The 19584-nt window shown below is 45.5% G+C and overlaps 1 protein-coding gene across 2 annotated transcripts in view; it reads left to right on the top strand.

Annotated features, from left to right (window-relative positions):
* PPM1F (protein phosphatase, Mg2+/Mn2+ dependent 1F) overlaps positions 1-19584 on the top strand; it is a 74986-nt gene that overhangs the window by 10299 nt on the left and 45103 nt on the right. Inside the window, exons 2-3 of one of the 2 annotated variants that reach the window (XM_082247880.1) lie at positions 2195-2331; positions 17077-17276. In XM_082247880.1, coding sequence (XP_082104006.1) covers positions 2195-2331; positions 17077-17276 — 337 coding nt within the window. The remainder of the gene's footprint in view (positions 1-2194; positions 2332-17076; positions 17277-19584) is intronic. The other variant, XM_082247881.1, reaches the window with a different exon arrangement.

Genomic DNA, 19584 nt, shown 5'->3' with positions numbered 1-19584 from the left:
ATGTTATGAAGTCCATGCCGGCCGCTCCGAGGTCGCGGTGCAAGCTGCGCGCCGCGACCTGTGAGGTCGCCCCTACAAGTAACGTCGCCCCAGTGTGAACGGGGTCTGAATGTTGCTATTTTTTTTTTTTTTTTTAAGATCCTCAAACTTTGAATACTAAACAGCACTTCAGCAAGTCCACTAGAAAGACCCAAGTAACTGTGTTGAGTGAGCAGTAATCAGATGTCTCGGCAGGCTCAACCTTCATACCTATCATACCACAAATACACTTAGCCTAATACCAGTTGTCTTCTTGTGTAACGCCAGCAATATTCATTCTACTCTTGTTTTCAAGGAAGAAACCTGCTTAGCTTGGACACCTTTTTTTCTGCAGTGGTATATAATATACACTTGCTGAATGCAATACCTATATACAGGCACATCTCATAAAATTGGAATATCCTCAAAAAGGTAATTTTATTTCAGTAATTCAGTTCAAAAAGTGAAACTCATTTATTTTATATAGATGCGTTGCACACAGTGATATATTTCAAGTATTTCTTTTTTTTTTAAATTTGATGAAAATTAGAATATTACAGAAGACCAATTGGGAAAAGAGATTTTTAATACAGAAATGTTGGCTTACTGAAAAGTATGCCCATGTATAGTAGGCACTATACCAAAACTTTGTTGGTGCTCCTTTTGCATGAATTACTGCATCAATGCGGTGTGGCATGGAGGCGATCAGCCTGTGGCACTGCTGAGGCATTATGGAAGTCCAGGTTTCTTTGATTGTGGCCTTCAGCTCATCTGCATTGGTTGGTCTGGTGTCTCTCTTTTTCCTCTTAACAATACCCACAGATTCTCTATGGGGTTTAGGTCAGGCGAGTTTGCTGGCCAGTCAAGCACAGTGATACCATGATCATCAAACCAGGCATTGGTACTTTTGGCAGTGTGGGCAGGTGCCAAGTCCTGCTGGAAAATGAAATCGGCATCTCCATAAAGCTGGTCAGCAGAGGGAAGCATGAAGTGCTCTAGAATTTCCTGGTAGAGGGCTGCACTGACATTGGACTTGATAAAACACAGTGGACCCAACACCAGATGACATGGCTCCCAAAATCATCACTGACTGTGGAAACTTCTCATTGGATCTCATGCAACTTGGATCCACTCCTCCAGACTCTGGGACCTTGATTTCCAAATGAAATGCAAAATGTTCCACAGTCCATGATGATTTGGGTCTCCTCCCCTGACTGTGTGTAAGGGAATTTCAGCTGATGTCAGGAATATCCACAGTCCACACATTTTTACATTCAGCTAGAAAATTAGCAGTTTTTGGGGGGGGGGGGGGATCTCAAAATTTAAATTAGGTGTTGCATCCTCACATTGTTGCTGTAATGTAAATGAAATACATTCTGGCAACTCCATCACCTCTTGCTCAGGAAAAAATGAATTGTTTAAGACAATACTTTGCTTCACACATAGCAGTGTCCACTGTGATCTTATCAGAGGATATTGTGATCTGCAGGATCTTCTTTCTCTGATACTGTGGTGATTATCTCGCCTGCCTATTCTGTTCCTGGTTTGTTCCCTCTGCATTACAATTGCAGCGGTCTCAACATACTTCCTGCTATGACAACATTTCCTTTCAGACTTCCTTCCTCCAGAGGTATTTCCTGGCATGAAGCCTTCAGAAAGAATATGGTTGAGAATGAATAACTAATTTTATTTCTGGATTCTGACTGGTATGTCTACCAGTAAAATCTTTATTCATCCTGTGTAATTAAGTGACACAGACAAAAATCCTAATTGTTTGTATTTCCAAGTTCTACTATACATACCCTAACCACCATTGTTCTACAAGAAAACACAAAACATCAGCTTCGGTCCACCCAAGGACAAAATAATTATGTTTGTAGATACTGGAACTAAATCTTTTAAGTTATTTCAGGATATCTGACATCAGACTAGGGTGAAACATGCAATTGTGTGACAAGTATATTGGTCTGCACATGCACATTTTGCAGCAATAGATTTAGTCTTGTTGCTAAATCTATTGCAAATTAAGCCACGAAGCACTAGTTGTCTGGCCATTTGGTCTGCCTTTTTAATATTTTATATGGTATAAGTTGTATGATTAAAATGACTGTTTTTAGTTTTTTGTTTTGTTTTTTTTAAGTTTTATTGATATTTTATTTAATTATTGTTTATACAGAGGTGGTCCCTCTTGGCTTGCTGCCTGCCTAACCAGGGCTGCTGTTGACCAGATACTGCAGAATGATCTGGCCTCATTTGTGGAAAAGAGAGGGGATGTGGTAGACGGATCACAAGGTGATGGCGAGACTGAAGATTGTGAGTATGGATTGTGAGATTTGAGACCTAATCTTATAGAAATTTTCCTCATCTTGGTATTGTGCTTTGCTTGTATTTTGCAACACAAATGTGAACACCAACACATTCTCCCGGGTGCTACAGTAGTAAACAACTTGTGTAAATTTGACAAGCTGACTGTTGGCTGCCCAATATTTCAAGACCCTGATGTCGGCTTTAAAGAGAACCTGTCGCCAAAGAAATTGGATCATAAGGAATTATACAATTTTTAGTTGGGGGGAAAAAACAGCATTAAAAAAAAAATCCACTCAAGTACTTAGTGATAGAATGATAGAAAAGTAATTTTTTTTTAAATTGTACCTACAGGTAAGCTTCATTAGACATCAGTAAAAAAATCTCTTAACCTCTTTACCACTAGCCACTGTGCTGCTACTGCGGCACAGTGGCTCGTTATCGTCTAGCGACGTAGACCTACGTCGCTAGACTCCTCCCCCTGTAGGCGACGCTCGCGCGCCGCCGGAGGCGCGCTCCTGCTGTTTTCATTCACAGCGGGAGTCGGGCCAGGGGAGGAGCGGCGGCGATCGCCGCTGCTCTCCCCTGATCGTCGGGGAATCCAGTTTGGAGATCCGCCCGCCTGTGTAAACAGAGCGGGCGGATCTCCTAAGTGACAGGGAGTGAACATCCGATCTGTCCCTGGCTCACTCAGTCACCTCCCCCCCACACGTTAGTAAGCACCAGGCATACATTAACCCCTCCCTCTCCAATAAAATTAACCCCTTCCCTGCCAGTGTCATTTTTACAGTAACAGTGCATATTTATAGCACTGATTACTGCAGTAATGTCACTGGTACCCCCAAAAGTGTCAAAAATGTCAGTCAAGGGTCCGATCTGTCCGCCGCAATGTCGCAGTCCCGCAAAGAAAATCGCAGATCGCCGCCACTACTCGTTAAAAAAAAAAAAACACCAAAAATGACAGAAATCTTTCCCTTAGTTAGTAAACGCAATAACTTTTGCGCAAACCAGTCAAAATACGCTTATTGCGATTTTTTTTTTTTTTTTTTTTTTTTTTTTTTTTTTACCAAACATAGGTAGCAGAAAACAAATTGGCCAAAAATGTTAAAAAAAATTGGTTTTTACATCTTTTTTGGGGGGAATTTCATATAAAAAAATGTTTAAAATATTGATATTTTTTCAAAATAAACGCTATTTTTTTGTTTATAGCGCAAAAAGTAAAAATCGCACAGGTGATCAAACACCACCAAAAGAAAGCTCTGTTTGTGGGAAAAAAAGTCGCACAGCGCCGAATCGCAAAAAGTGGCCCAGACGTAAGACAGCAAAATGCTCTAGTGGTAAAGTGGTTAAACTAGCAGTGTTTTTAGATAATTCACACTGGATGCAGTCGGTGACATCACCTGTGCATGCGCTCTGAAGGTCTGGTATACTTAAGCTCAGTTCCTACCTTTTCCCTATTCCCAGACTTTCCTAGTTTATTCACCCCGTGCCTTGGCAGCATGTCCCTCTGTTTACTCTTCTCTCTACTAAAAAATGAAAGTACATCCACATACTTGGATGGTTTGAGTTTCTTGTAAACAATATTTAATTGTCAACCAACAACTTTGTTACAGAGCACTGTATAGACAATTTATGACAATACATGTTTTCTGATTTTTTTTTTTTTTTTTGTATACAAACTTTTTTATTAGGGTGAAAAAATTGTGGTACAAAAACGTATATTAACAGTGAGGTAAACAACAAACAATAGTCATTGTTACAGAAAGTATGTATAAGTTCTTATGTCAGATATGTGTCGCCATACATTGGCTGATTGCAGTAAATTGGAAATCCTCTTGCTTTCTGATTTCTTAGGCCTGTACAACAAGCAGGTTTTGCAGTGCCTTTGTTCAGTGTAAATTCCTGCTGCTTTCTTTAAATAGTTTATTAAAAAAAAAAAAAAAAAAATAATACCACTGAAAGTGTTTTGTTGTTTGATAAGTGCAAATAAAATTATTTTGCGCTTAGTGGAAAAAAAGTGTACGCAGAGCAGGACCCACTAAACATCGGAATATTGGATGTCAGAATATATATACAGTGTGTATATATACAGTGGTGTATTTAGGTTTTTGTGCTGCCCTAGGCCTTACTAAACTTGTGTACCCCTGAATTTAAATATGACCCACCCCTTCCTGTTTATGATCTGCCCTGTCATCTGTAAACCACAGACCACAACCACAGTCTATCAGTGCCCATCAGCATAGCCTCATCAGTTCCCATAAGTCCAGCCTCATCAGTGCAGCCTTATCAGTGCCGCCTCATTACTGCCCTCATTAATGGCCTCATCAGTAGCCATCAGTACAGCCCCATCAGTGGCCACCAGTGCAGCCTATCAGTGCTCATCAGTGCTGCCTTATCAGTGCAGCCCCATTAGTGTAGCTTATCAGGGCTGCCTCATCAGTGACCATAAGTGCCCATCAGGACAGCATATCGTTGCAGCCCCATCAGTGAAGCTTATCTGTGCCGCCTCGTGCCTATCAGTGCTGCCTTATCAGTGAAGCCTCATTAGTGCCCACCAGTGCAGTTCATCAGTACTCACCATTGCTGTCTCAACAGTGGCCATCAGAGCAGCCTATTGTGCCCATCAGTGTAGCATATCAGTCCTGCCTTATCAGTGCAGCTTATTAGTGCCACCTCATCAGTGGCCATCAGTGCAACCTTATCAGTGCCCATTAGTACAGCCTTAAGTCCCTGGATTAGTAAGATTACTCCTTTCTTTTAAGATATTTGGACTTGTTTGCTGCCACTGATTGTAATCATAAATTCACTTTTCTCTTACGTCCTCCGACAGTTGCCGCCTCTCCATATTCGTCACTATTGGGGTTATTGACCTTTGCTCCGTAGGAGTGCTAGGCAACAGAATATATTAATATCAAAGCTTTTAGCATATCCCACCCCCAGGGGGTGGTCCCCTCAGTCAATACCTCCTCACTTCCTGCATACCAACTCAGTTTCAATTTGCCTAGCTCAGGAGTGCAGGCTGTCCCTGTGCTGGGGCTCTTTGGTCTCAGCCACTTTTCTCTTTTTTGATTTTATTTGAAGTTGTTTTCTCTTTCTTTTACTTAGCTGTTTATTTCCAGCTTTAGTTAGTTCTTCTGATGAAGAGGATCGTGCGGGCTGGGTCTCGGCTGGCCCCCCTGGGTCGCAGGTTGTGGGCCAGTGGCTTCCCAGCCTGCCATCGAGCGTTCAGCTCAGGTTTCCCTGGCACATATGAACGACCCATCCCTGTTCGCTGCAGGGATGCTGCGGTGAGGTGGCTACCTCACCGGACGCCATTTGCGGTTTCGCACCGCAGTTTCACTGTGTCCCGGCTGCGACTCTCCCTGTCCTCAGTACAGCGGTTTGATCGCAAACGAAGGCTCCCCACGCAATCCGGATGGTGAATAAAATTTCTATGTGGGGACCTGTCTGTATTGGGTGTCAGTCTGGGACTGTGTGACCCTGCATGTCTGTGAAGGCTTTTGGGCTCCCTGTCAGATTTCTATGGGAACTGCTGCCTTTCTGTGGGCTGTGAAGGGGGGGGATCTCCTGCTCTGTTTTGTGTGACAGGATGTGTGAGACATGCGGTGCTTGTGTGTGCCATACTGTGCGGCGACCCGCCATTTTTGCTCAACATGTTGGTTCACTGTGCCCTGAAGTGACGATCCTGTGCAGCAGGGCACGGAGTTTTGGCGCCAAGCGCTGCCATTTTGGCAGCGATTGATCGGACCGCATGTCAGCCTCACTCCCCATTTACATGATTCCTCAGCGGCCATTTTTGTGTAGCCTTGCATGGGGCTTGTAGGGCGGGAAGTTATTGCATCACTTCCCTTGCTCTGGACAGCGATCGGTAGCAGCGGCAGCCTGTGTGATCTCCAGGTTTTTACCTCTTTTGTTCTGTATTCCTTACCCAGTGTCTTTTCATTGTCCCTGTGGGGTCAGTGTATGTGTTTATGTGCGGTGGGATATGCTTTGCCGCGGTCTTAAAGGGACATTAACCCCTTTTTTTCTAATGACTCACTGGGGCATGGATTCTCAGGATAGCAAGTTTCCTTCCACTTTAGTGGGGGGCTTAGGGGCTGCTGCGTCCCCCGAGGGGGCTGATCTGGCTGCTATTGTGGCATATTTGGCTGCTCAGGTGCAAAGGCTGGCAGGACTGCTATGGCTGGGGTGCCTCTTTCAGGGTCTCGATCATCTCTGGACCTTGGGGGGTCTGAGGGGGAGGCTGAGGTTGAAGGGGTTGATAATTCTTCCCCTGGCTTGTCTGAAGAGCTTGCAATCATGGAGGGGCTGGTTGCTTCTATCAAGCAAACGCCTCATTTGGAGGATGAACCATGTCCTTCTGCTCTGCTGGCTTCCTATGGGACGCAGAGAAAACGCAAACCATCGCAGGTTTTTCCTTGCTCTGCGGAGTTCCTGCGTGCTGTTGATGAGCAATGGCGCAATTTATAGAAGCTTTTTGCGGTGCCGAGTAGGTTCAAGCTGCGTTGTCCCTTTCCGCCCGCTGCTGCTGGGCGTTGGTGTGTGCCGCCTCCGGTGGATCATGCGGTAGCGGGTTTGGGATTAGTCTACTGCGATTCCGGCGGAGGATACCCCGTGTTCCGGGACCTTACGGACGGGAGAATTGAGTCTCTTGCCCACCATACTTATACGGTTGCTGGGTCAATGCTGAAGCCTATTTTTTGCTTCCCTTATGGCGGCCCAAGCTGTCGCAGATTGGACGCGGGTGCTCAGGCGCATCCTGGTGGCTGATTCTGTCCCGCCAACGACATTGGCTTTGGTGGATCAAATTCATCAGGGTGTCATGTATTTGTGTGATGCGGACTTAGACTTAGTCCCTTTGGCTGCGCGCATCAAAAGCGTGGCGGTGTTAACTCGCCGTCTGATTTGGCTGAAATGTTGGTCTGTTGACCAAGCTTCTCGTAAAACTTTGGCCAATTTACCCTATGCGGGTTCTCGCCTTTTTTTGGCGATTCCTTGGATACTCTGATAAAAGGTATTTCCGGGGGTAAGAGCACGCTCTTGCCCCAGACTCACGAATCTAAGACTGCTCGTGGTAGGAAGAATACCTCGTTTAGACCCTCTCAGGGGTCCTTTCGTGCCTTTCGGTCATACTACAAGGGCAAGCCCTTCTGGGGCCAAGGCTCCTAGAAGAAGCCGTGGTCAGCTGCCCATAACAATGCGGCCTGAAGGGGCGCCCTCACCCAGCTTTGGGGTGGGGGGACGGTTGCTCGGTTTTCTTCAACCCTGGTTGGCCCGCGTTCGGGACAGGTGGGTTCAGGAAATCGTTTGATCCGGATACGAGATCGAGTTTTCTCTCTCGGCCGGCGAGCAGATTTTTTCCCTCGTATCTTCAGCTATCTCCGGAGCGCTTGCGGGATCTGCACCTGGCGGGGCGGGTCTTGCGGGCTCAGAGAGTGGTGGTGCCTCATCGGGACAGATTTCGGGTTTTCTATTCCAATCTGTTCACTGTGCCCTGAATGGAGGGCAAGGTTCGTCCGATTCTGGACATGAAAGCTCTGAACCGCGCTGTGCGGGTTCGCATGGAATCCCTGCGATCAGTGGTGGCTGCCCTGGTTCCGGGAGGATTCATGCCTCCATCGATTTGCAAGATGCGTACCTTCACATCCCCATTTTCGAGGGTCACCAGAGGTACCTTCGATTCGCTATTGCGGAGGATCATTACTGATTGGTGGCGTTACCCTTTGTTCTCGTTTTGGCTCCGCGGGTGTTCTCCAAGGAGCTTGCGCCAGTTCTGGCCTTGTTGAGAGCCCAGGGCGTCTCTGTCCTGGGGTATCTGGTCGGCATTCTGGTTCGGTCTGCGACCAGTCAGGGTCTGTTGAACGACCTGGCCATCACGGTGCGGACTCTACAGGAGTTTGGTTGGACGATAAATTTTCCAAAGTCGACGCTGTGTCCGTCGGTTCGTCTTCACTACCTGGGATTGGTTCTGGACTCGGTTCAGGCGAAGGTCTTCCTGCCGGATGACAAGCTCGGGGCGCTTCAGGAAGAAGTCAGGTCCCTTAGGGACAATCAGTGCTCGTCCCTCCGGACGTGCATGAGGTGTCTGGGATTGATGGTCTCGGCTTTCGAGGCGATTCCCTTCACCCAGTTTCACACGCAGGGTCTCCAAGCGGAGGTTCTGTCCAGGTGGGATGGGCGACCGCAATCCCGGGATATCCAGATCGCATTGAGCCATCGCACCAGAAGGGATCTGGGGGTGTCGGTGTCGGGGGGCAAGTCCTTTCGTCTTTTCTCGTGGACGGTGATCACCACGGATGCCAGTCTGTCGGGTTGGGGTGGTGTTCTGGGCTTTCTGTCCGCCCAGGGTACTTGGTCGGAGGAGGAATCCTCCCTTCTGATTGGCATTCTGGAATTGCGAGCAATCAGTCTCTGTCTTCTGCGTTGGACGGACAGGCTGCAGGGCCGTCCGGTTCGGGTGCGGACGGACAATGCCACAGAGGTGGCCTACGTCACCCACCAAGGGGGCACCAGGTGTGTCCGAGCGGCTCGGGATGGTTCCTTCACCCGGAAGTCTTCCAGATGTTGTGCGCGTAGTGGGGTTCACCAGATGTGGACCTGTTCGCGTCTCGTCTAAACAACAAGGTGGGAAGGTTCGTGGCAAGGACGCTCGATCCTCGGGCAGACGCGTTAGTGGCCCCGTGGCATCGGTTTCATCTGATGTATGCCTTTCCGCCGATTCAGCTGCTGTCCAGGTACCTTCGCAGGTTGATCTCGGAACCACACACGGTGATTCTGGTGGCACCAGACTGGCCTCGTCGGTTTTTTGGTGCGCAGATCTCGTGAACCTGGCGGTCGATGCTCCGTGGCGTCTGCCTCTTCGAGAAGATCTTCTGTCTCCAGGGCCGATATTCCATCCTGCCTTACAGTCGCTGGATTTGGCAGCCTGGCTGTTGGGACCGAGGTCCTGTAGGATAGGGGTCTGTCCCCTGAGGTCATTCGCACTTTAATCAACGTTGGGAAGGCCCCTTCAGGGAAGGTTTACTACCGTACTTGGAAGGCGTATTTTGCCTGGTCCAGGGGGTATTCCCCTCGCTCATACTCGGTATCTAGAGTGTTGGCTTTCCTTCAAACGGGCGTGGACCAACGTTTGGCGTTGGCCGCGATTTAAGGTCAGATTTCTGCGCTGGCCGTTCTCTTTCAACGCCCTGTGGCGTCTACTCCATTGGGTAGCACCTTTGTTCAAGGGGTGCGACATCTGGTCCCTCCTAGGAGGGAGCCTTTACCTCCATGGGACTTGAACCTTGTTCTGTCCATGTTGCAACACGCTCCTTTTGAAAAGATCAGGGAGATCTCGTTGTCTATGTTGTCCAAGAAGGTCGCCTTTTTGGTGGTGATCACTTCGGCTCGCCGAGTGTAGGAGCTGGCAGCTTTGTCCTGCAGGTCTCCGTATTTGGTGATTCACTTGGATAAATTGGTCTTGCGACCTGACCTGTCTTTTCTTCCGAAAAGGATTTCGGAATTTCACCTCAATGAGCACATTGTCTTGCCTTCGCCTTGCGCGAAGCCTAAGCATCCGAAGGAGGTGGCTTTGCGTTCCTTGGTTGTTGTTCGGGCGATCAGGGTTTACCTGTCATCGTCAAAATCCTTTCGCAAGACGGATTCTCTATTTGTCCTTCCAGAGGGCCCTCGGAAGGGCATGGCGGCGTCGGTTTTTACCATCGCCAAATGGATCAGTCAGACCATTGTACAGGCCTATGCTTTGGAGGGGAAAGTTTCCCCCTGTGCCTGTGTAGGTGCTATCTACCGGATCTCTGGGTACGTCTTGGGCCTGTCGTCTTGGGGCTTCTGTGGCCCAGGTGTGTAAGGCGGCGACTTGGTCGTCCGTTCACACTTTCTCAAAATTCTACAAAGTGGATGTTAAGGCATCGGCTGATGCTTCCCTTGGCCGCAACGTTCCTAGTGCGGCTGTGCCTTAGGGTCCCTTGTTTTGGGCCCTTGGCTGTTGGTATGTTTTTATCCCTAGGTCACTTGTGTTTCCTGGGTTTTGTTGCTGCTGTTGAGCAAGCTTTTTTTTCATGTTACCCGGTGGTTTTCTTACCTTGGTAAGGTTCCCTTTTCTGATGTGGGTACTGCGTTGCTTTGGGCGCGTTTTTTTCCCACCCCTCATGTCTACACTGCTATGGGACGTCCCCAATAGTGACGAATATGGAGAGGCGGCGACTGTCGGAGGACGTAAGAGAAAACGGAATTTTTGTAAAATCTTACCTGTAAAATTCCTTTCTCTGAGTCCTCCGACAGTCGCCGCCCCCGCCCCTCTTTTGGGGTTTATTTATGTACTCTACTGCTATTCTACTGAAACTGAGTTGGTATGCAGGAAGTGAGGAGGTATTGACTGAGGGGACCACCCCCTGGGGGTGGGATATGCTAAAAGCTTTGATATTAATATATTCTGTTGCCTAGCACTCCTCAAGCAAAGGTCAATAACCCCAATAGTGACGAATATGGAGAGGCGGCGACTGTCGGAGGACTCAGAGAAAGGAATTTTACAGGTAAGATTTTACAAAAATTCCGTTATTTGTATAATGACTAGGAAGTCCGGAGTCATTATACAAATATACGTGAAATAATTAGTGGCAGCAAACACAATTCCAAATATCTTTTAAGATGAGATTAATCTTACTAATCCAGTGACATATTGTGATTAGGGATGATCGAACGGTTCGGGTCGACCATCGGTTTGACCCGAACATTGGCTGTTCGAGGTTCGGCCGAATTTAGAACTTTTTTCCTGAAAAAGTTCGGAATTCGGCAACCAGAACCGACCAAAATGCAATGGCTCAGGAAATGGGCTTTAAAAGCCCGTGATTGGACCAGAACCATCAGTAAAAGCCAATTGAGGGGGCAGGAGAATGCTAGCAATGTGATTGGAGTGACTAGGGGGTCCATAGGCCAATCATTAGTGAATACGCCCCCCAGTATATAAGATAGCCCCCGCCAAATTCCTAGCATTGTTATACAGGGACGTGTAAGAGAGTGGAAGCAGTTCTGTGACTTTTGCTACAAAGTGTCATTTAGCAATTTTTAGTGTGAGGAAAGGGGATATCTAGTGTAGTTAGGGTGCTATTTTCCACTATAGTTAGCTTTAATTATTCAGTTTCTGTAGGGAAAGTGTTAAGTGTAAGGGGACCGTAGTGTAGGGTTAACTGACTGTGACTGCTATGGCAGGGTGAAAAAACCCTTCAATATCAGGGTGACCACTATAGAGAAATGATCGTTTCCCTTGTGTCACATTCAGTGCACTAATATGGCTTCTCGCCTGTGAGCATTCTTTTTGCTGCAGGCGTTTTATAGGGCTTTTTTGAGAACATGTTTGGAGTCAGGCATGACATCTGAACATGTGTATAGGGGTATATATATACACACACATGTATGTGTATATATACACCTGCACATATATAGGTGTGAAAGGAGCAGAGCACTATACTTTCGCTAATGAAATATTTAACACTAATATGGCTCCGCTCCTAACACACCTATATATGTGTAAGTGGAAAATACATATAAGTGTGTGTGTATATGTGTATATATATATATATATATATATATATATATATATATATATATATATATATATATATATATATATATATATATATATATATATATATATATATATATATATATATATATATATACACACCCCTATACAGAAGTTCAGATGTTTTGCCTGCCTCCAAAGAACCCAAAAAATGCCCAAAAAAAAACGCCTGCAAGAACAAACCTGGGAATTTTTTTTTGGCGCTGGCATTTTTTTGGGTTCTTTGGAGGCAGGCATTACATCTGAACTTCTGTATAGGGGTATATATACACACCTACACATATATAGGTGTGAAAGTAGCAGAACGCTATACTTGCGCTAATATGGCTCCGCTCCTAACATACCTATATGTGTAAGTGTAAAATATATAGAAGTGTGTGTGTCTATATATATATATATATATATATATATATATATATATATATATATATATATACCCCTATACAGAAGTTCAGATGTTTTGCCTGCCTCCAAAGAACCCAAAAAAAATGCCAGCGCCAAAAAAAAATGCCGAGGTTTGTTCTTGCAGGCGTTTTTTTTTTGGGCATTTTATTTGGGTTCTTTTTGGGTTCTTTTCTTTTGCCCCTTTACTTTCAGTGCAGCAAACTTTCTCCAGAAGTTCAGTGAGGATCTCTGAATGATCCAATGTTGACCTAAATGACTAATGATGATAAATAGAATCCACCTGTGTGTAATCAAGTTTTTAAAGCCGGATTTGGATACAAAAAGATTACCCAAGCTTTAAACATCCCAAGGAGCACTGTACAAGCGATAATATTGAAATGGAAGGAGTATCAGACGACTGCAAATCTACGAAGACCTGGCCGTCCCTCTAAACTTTCAGCTCATACAAGGAGAAGACTGATCAGAGATGCACTACAGAGATCTACAGCTGAGGTGGGAGAATCTGTCCATAGGACAACAATCAGTCATATACTGCACAAATATGGCCTTTATGGAAGAGTGGCAAGAAGAAAGCCATTTCTTAACCACTTAAGCCCCGGAAGATTTTACCCCCTTCCTGACCAGGGGGTATTTTGCGATTCGGCACTGCGTGACTGTAACGGACAATTGCGCGGTCGTGCGACGCTGTATCTAAACGAATTTGGCGTCCTTTTTTTTCCCACAAACAGAGCTTTCTTTTGGTGGTATTTGATCACCTGTGCGATTTTTTGATCACGCGCTATAAACAAAAAAAGAGCGTAAATTTTGCAAAAATAGCAATATTTTTCACATTTTTATATGAAATTCCCCCCAAAAAAATGTAAAAATCAAAATTTTTTAACATTTTCGGCCAATTTGTTTTATGCTACCTATGTTTGGTTAAAAAAAATCGCAAAAAGCGTATTTTGATTGGTTTGCGCAAAAGTTATCGCGTTTACTAACAAAGGGAAAGATTTTTGTCATTTTTTTTTTTTTTTTTTAACGCGTAATGGCGGCGATCTGCGATATTTTTTTTTTTTTTGCGGCGGACAGATCGGACCCTTGACTGACATTTTTGACACTTTTGGGGTTACCAGTGACATTTCTACAGTAATCAGTGCTATACATATGCACTGTTACTGTAAAAATACACTGGCAGTGAAGGGGTTAACTTTTTTTGAAAGGGAGGGGCTATGTGTGTCCCTAGGGGCGTGCTTTCTACTGTGATTGGCTGTGGCTTCAGATGTATGAAGAGTGATCAACGGTTCTACATAGTAGAACCGTATGATCATCCTTCATACACAGGGGAGAATGACAGGCAGCTTGTTTACACAAGCCGCCTGACTTTCTCCCCCGCCGATCGCAGAGTGACCGGCGGACATCGGGTCCGCCGGTCACACGCGCGGGGGGGGGGGGTCCGTGACCACGCGGGAGCGCGCGCTCGCTCCCTAGACCTTCACAAGCTAGCGACGTAGCCCTACGTCACTTTGCCTGTGAGGGGCTGACTGCCGACTTAGATCTGCGTTAGGCAGTTGGCAAGTGGTTAAAGATATCCATAAAAAGTGTCGTTTAAAGTTTGCCACAAGCCACCTGGGAGACACACCAAACATGTGGAAGATGGTGCTCTGGTCAGATGAAACCAAAATCAAACTTTTTGGCAACAAGGCAAAACGTTATGTTTGGCGTAAAAGCAACACAGCTCATCACCCTGAACACACCATCCCCACTGTCAACATGGTGGTGGCAGCATCATGGTTTGGGCCTGCTTTTCTTCAGCAGGGACAGGGAAGATGGTTAAAATTGATGGATGGAGCCAAATACAGGACCATTCTGGAAGAAAACCTGATGGAGTCTGCAAAAGACCTGATACTGGGACAGAGATTTGTCTTCCAACAAGACAATGATCCAAAACATAAAGCAAAATCTACAATGGAATGGTTCACAAATTAACATATCCAGGTGTTAGAATGGCCAAGTCAAAGTCCAGACCTGAATCCAATCAAGAATCTGTGGAAAGAAATGAAAACTGCTGTTCACAAACGCTCTCCATCCAACCTCACTGAGCTCGAGCAGTTTTGCAAGGAGGAATGGGCAAAAATTTCAGTCTCTCGATGTGCTAAACTGATAGAGACATACCCCAAGCGACTTACAGCTGTAATCGCAGCAAAAGGTGGCACTACAAAGTATTAACTTAAGGGGGCTAAATTTTGCACGCCCAATTTTTCAGTTTTTTATTTGTTAAAGTTTGAAATATCCAATAAATTTCGTTCCACTTCATGATTGTGTCCCACTTGTTGATTCTTCACAAAAAATTACAGTTTTATATCTTTATGTTTGAAGCCTGAAATGTGGCAAAAGGTCGCAAAGTTCAAGGGGGCCGAATACTTTCGCAAGGCACTCTAAGTCCCCATCCACACAAAAAGTGAAAACATTCAACTATCTGCTTACTCTGAATGTATCCTGAAGAGACGACCAAGGAAAGGGGGGGAAGGGGAGGGGAAAGGGGGGGGGGGAGAAATGGATGGTAAGACACTGCATGCTAGACCGTCTTGAGAAACGTCACCCTATCCCATGAGCAGCCGATCCATAACCAGCTGGGAGGGAGCCAAGGCTGGATCATCCAGCCAAGACTGCCACAATGAAGCAAATTTCTTGTGAGCCCTTCAATGCTGGTACGTCAGCCCCAAGCACAGCCATGTCCGAGGCAGACAGAGAAGGTAAATCGCAGGAGGCTAAAAAATGAGCAATTTCTCGGGAGTCAGCTGAAATTTTAGAGGAGTAAAGATCCATATAAAACTCCCCAAGCACTCTCCCTATGTCAGCCGTGGCGTGCCAGAGCACCCCCTGAGGATCCTTAATCGTGGGTATAAAGGCCGCAGGTTGCTGCGAGCGAACCAGCATGGCCAACATATGACCCCTGTTTTCTCCCTCCTCAAAATACCTCTGCTGCAAGAAGAAGCGTTTGTTCTCAGCCTTTTGAATCGAGACCGATTTGGCCATAGATTGGGCAGCCAGCCATGACCTCTGAGTATCCTCTGATGGGTCCCTGACATAAGTTTCCTCCGCCCTAGTTACCGCGTCTAAAACCGTATTTTCCCATTGCTTGGTGTCCGACTTAATGCCGTTAACTGTACGTATAAACTGACCCCTCATATACTCCTTAGCCGCATCCCACACCACCCCTACCTCTGCGGAGTCTAAATTATCAGCAAAAAAGGATGTTAGCTTGGGTGGTAGGGGATCAGGACTAGGAAAGAGCGCCAGCCAGAACGCATTGAGCTTCCAAAGTGAGTTTCCCCTGTTATCCAAGAGGGACAGACGGACCCAAAATGGGGAATGATCTGACACCAACCGAGGTGCATAATCCGCCGCAACCACCAGAGGCAGCAACGAACCATTACCCAGCCCCATATCAATTCTAGACAATCCCGAGTGAGACGCTGAGAAGCACGGGAACTTTCGTACATCAGGGTGGCCCATCCTCCAGACATCCGTCAGTCCGAGTTCACCCACCAACCTAGCAAGGGGCGTGCCCCCCCGGCCGGCATGGGTCCACCGGAATGAGAGGAAAACCTATCCCAGGCAGTATCAAGTACAGCATTGTAGTCCCCCCATCATCAGCAGGGGCACATCAGGAAGTTGTGCAATATGTGGAACAATAAGTTTAAGCACCCCTGCAGAATATGGGGGGGGGCACATAAACCGCCACAAGTATACACCTAAGGCTTGCTAGCTGACAGGATAAAACAACAAACCGGCCTTCAGGGTCAATCACTGACTTTGAGCATAGAAACCGTACCCCCTTCCTAATCAAAATACACACCCCTCCCTCTCGAATAAGTGGAGTAAACAGAATGGAACTGGTGACTAAATACACTAGGAGCCAAACTCGGGGTAGTGGAGGGAGACATATGGGTCTCCTGCAGGCAAACCACGTTCGCCTGCAGGCGTTTGATGGTGCGGAGCACCGCTGTCCTCTTGACCAGGCTGCCGAGGCCTTGCACGTTCCAGGACATTACACAGACATTATCGGCCATAATCGAAGTGTAGACATACACGGTGCGTCAGGCATCCCAGCCAGAGAGGCAACATAGGGCACCCAGACAGGGTGAACCCACTACACCCCATCAGCACATCCCAGCCATGTAAAGACAGTAACAGGTGCGACTGCCCAGCCCACATAGGACCGGTGTAGCCCCAGCATAGAAAGCATTCAGTAGGAGCAGCCTCAATACAGGATATCATAAATGCAGTAAAGCAATAGAGAGCATGCAGGAAAAATAAAAACTGAATCAAAGTCCAGGACCAAAAAAATGAAAAAAAGGGGGGATAAAAAGGGAATACATGTCTGCCACATGTGGGGAAAGGGACGAGTCAATGGGGTATGTCCGGTCAGGACCAAGGAGGGGAAACCGGAGAGGGACCACAGATGCCATTGCAGTCTCCTCTGGCAGAGGGAAAGAAAAGATACAATGTAATCATTTGTGTTTACAGTTCAGTGGGAGACTAATGCTGATAGGCTTTTGCGGGAGGCTCTTTTTTTTTTTTTTTTTGACAGCTGCTCCCTCATAGCTATGTAAAGAATTGAGCAAGTGTCATGTTAAGATCGTCAGGGGGAGTGAATCGTGATCTCGATTCTGTTACGATTAATCGTGCAGCTCTAATATGTATTATATATATATATATATATATATATATATCATTTTTGTTGGTTCTTTACTGAATGTAAACATTTTTTTTTTTATCTGTAGTTCTCAGCTCAGATGCCTTATTCCAGCGTTGCCTTACCTGTGTCCAGGATATCAGCAGTCAGTGGCAAAAGCAGATGCCTTCTCCACCTACTTCTGAACGCACGTTACACGTGTCTATCCATGCAATCCGGAATACACGGAGGAAAATGGAGGATCGGCATGTGATGCTATTGGATTTTAATCAGCTTTTTGGAATTACGGTAAATATGAATGGCTGCTTTCTTTTTGAGGTTGGTTTGACATAGTTAAGCTTCTCACCTTTGCTTGCATCTTACTTGTCTGTGGTGATCTAGTTTAACATCAACCTAGAAAAAGGCCCCAAGTTTGGAGACGGAAGTTAACAAAACCACTGTATACGTCAAATTTATCCAACAAAACATCTTTATACAAAAAAATCTAGCTTTATCAAAGGCTAAGTTCACTTTTCAGGAAAAAAATCATACTCCTATTTTTGCAGAAAAAAGTGCATTTATTATTTTTCCCTACAGGAGCCTGCAAAGCATTGCACCGGCAATCAGGGATCGCGGGTGCAAAGTCAGGCTCTTGCAGACATTTCCTCTAGCTTTCTTGCCCGTACCCCAGTACAGACTCTCTTTTAAAGCTGGAGGAAGTCTGTGGATTATGAGGGTTCTCATCCACGCCCTCGCAGTCCATTGAAAACTGCAGGCTACTTGCAACAATGGCAGATGAGACTTGTCATTTATTCAATCACAGATCGCTGTAAATTAATGACACAACAATTTTAAAATGTGATAGTGGCTGCGGAGAAGAGGATCCCCTGCCCACTGTCACAGGGGAAGGGGTGAGCAGGGCATGAGCTGGAACATGTTCTACCCAAAATACGGATGTTTGAGATAGTTATATAGGAAAAAAGTAAAAAAATCTTTAAATACCATGCCCTTCTTTTTTTCACGTTGTAGTTTTAACAGGAATATATAGAACATATTCTACATAACAAATCCATGTATGTTCATGCTTTAAAAATGTTTTGTTTTGTCTAGGGCCAAAATAACTAGTCTACATAATGAAAATTGTTGACCATTATTTTAATCATTATCGATTCGTTTTTCAGGTGATTAGTTGAGCTTCATAAAGAATGCATGTATTTGTTTACATGTCAGTATGATCAGTGTAGATTTACGTGTAGATTTAGTGTAGATTTACGTGTCAGTATACACAGTGCAACAGACCTAAAGCTCAGTACACCGTTCACACGTTAGTATAAACACTGCAACGTACACGGCTCAATACACCGTCCATAAATGTCAGTAAGTGCCTGAAAACTTGTGAATGTGTGAGGAGCATTATCTCATGGGATGTGTAGGCCTGGGCTGGAGAAGGAAATGATTTAAAATGATTCTATAGACAGGTTTTTTCCCTTCATGCATTAGGGTAAAAAATCACCTGTGAACAGCAACAGCCTCCCCCAGTATACTTGCCTGATCCCAATCTCAAACCGGCACTGTGCATGGGAGCATTAACGCTGCTTTCTCTCTCCCTTCTCGCAGAACTCTTGGGTGGGGGCGAAGTGCAGATAAGGATCGACCCCTCATAGTTGCCCAGAGTTCTCCCATAGCAAGATGCTTGGGGATACCGGCAGGGGACCCCAGAAAAAGAGGATCTAAGCTGCTGTATGCAAAATCATTGCACAGAGCAGTCAAGTATATTTTTATTTAAACAAATATTCCAACACTTACAATCATTTTAAGGGTTCTGTGTTGAGAAGATCAGCATCTGAACCCAGAGAAGCTGAAGGCTAATACACTGGTAAATTAAGGTATTCTAATTAATTTTAAAGTAAAAGTTTTATCAGTATTATGCATTTTATTAAAAAGTGTTACTGCTTTAATATATAAAATTTATATTCCCCATCACCCCTCCATCCTTCCATGTAGCTTCATTTCCGACTCCCAGTTAAAATACTCTGTATATCCTTCCTCTGGGTATTTTCATTATAATATATATGATATTGTTAAATATTATATGTTTATAAACGAAGAAGGAAAAGGGGGGGATGGGATTTCTTGCCGTAAAATCCATTTCTCCGATGTTCATTGACGAACACGGCTCCTTAGCATTTTTTACCATTTGAGTTATACTGCCCCCTACAGGAGTAGGACACTAGGCAGAAAAAGAACTTGACTACATCTATGGGCAATTCCAGGAGGTATACTCTCCCTCTCTGCTATAGGTACTCAGGTTTGTTTCAAGCAGTGTCAAAAGTATTACAACTCTATAGAGGGGCAGTTCTGTGTCCATCAATGAACATTAGAGAAATGGATTTTACGGTAAGTCAAAAAAAATCCCAATTTTCTCTTTTCCTTCATTGACGGCAATCCTCCGCTGACATAGCACTGGCAGAACCAGGGCCAACACTTTTGAGAAGACCCAAGGGGGTGGAGGCGACACCAAAGGGTAACACCACAAACTGATAATGCTCCTCTCCTTCAGCAAAGTGGAGGAAGTGCTGGTGACAGGCACAGATTGGAATGTGCAAGTAAGCATCCT

This window comes from Pelophylax lessonae (genome assembly GCF_965119305.1).
Source record: "Pelophylax lessonae genome assembly, chromosome: 1".
NCBI classification, from domain to species: domain Eukaryota; kingdom Metazoa; phylum Chordata; class Amphibia; order Anura; family Ranidae; genus Pelophylax; species Pelophylax lessonae.
This window is presented reverse-complemented; position numbering and strand designations above follow the sequence as displayed.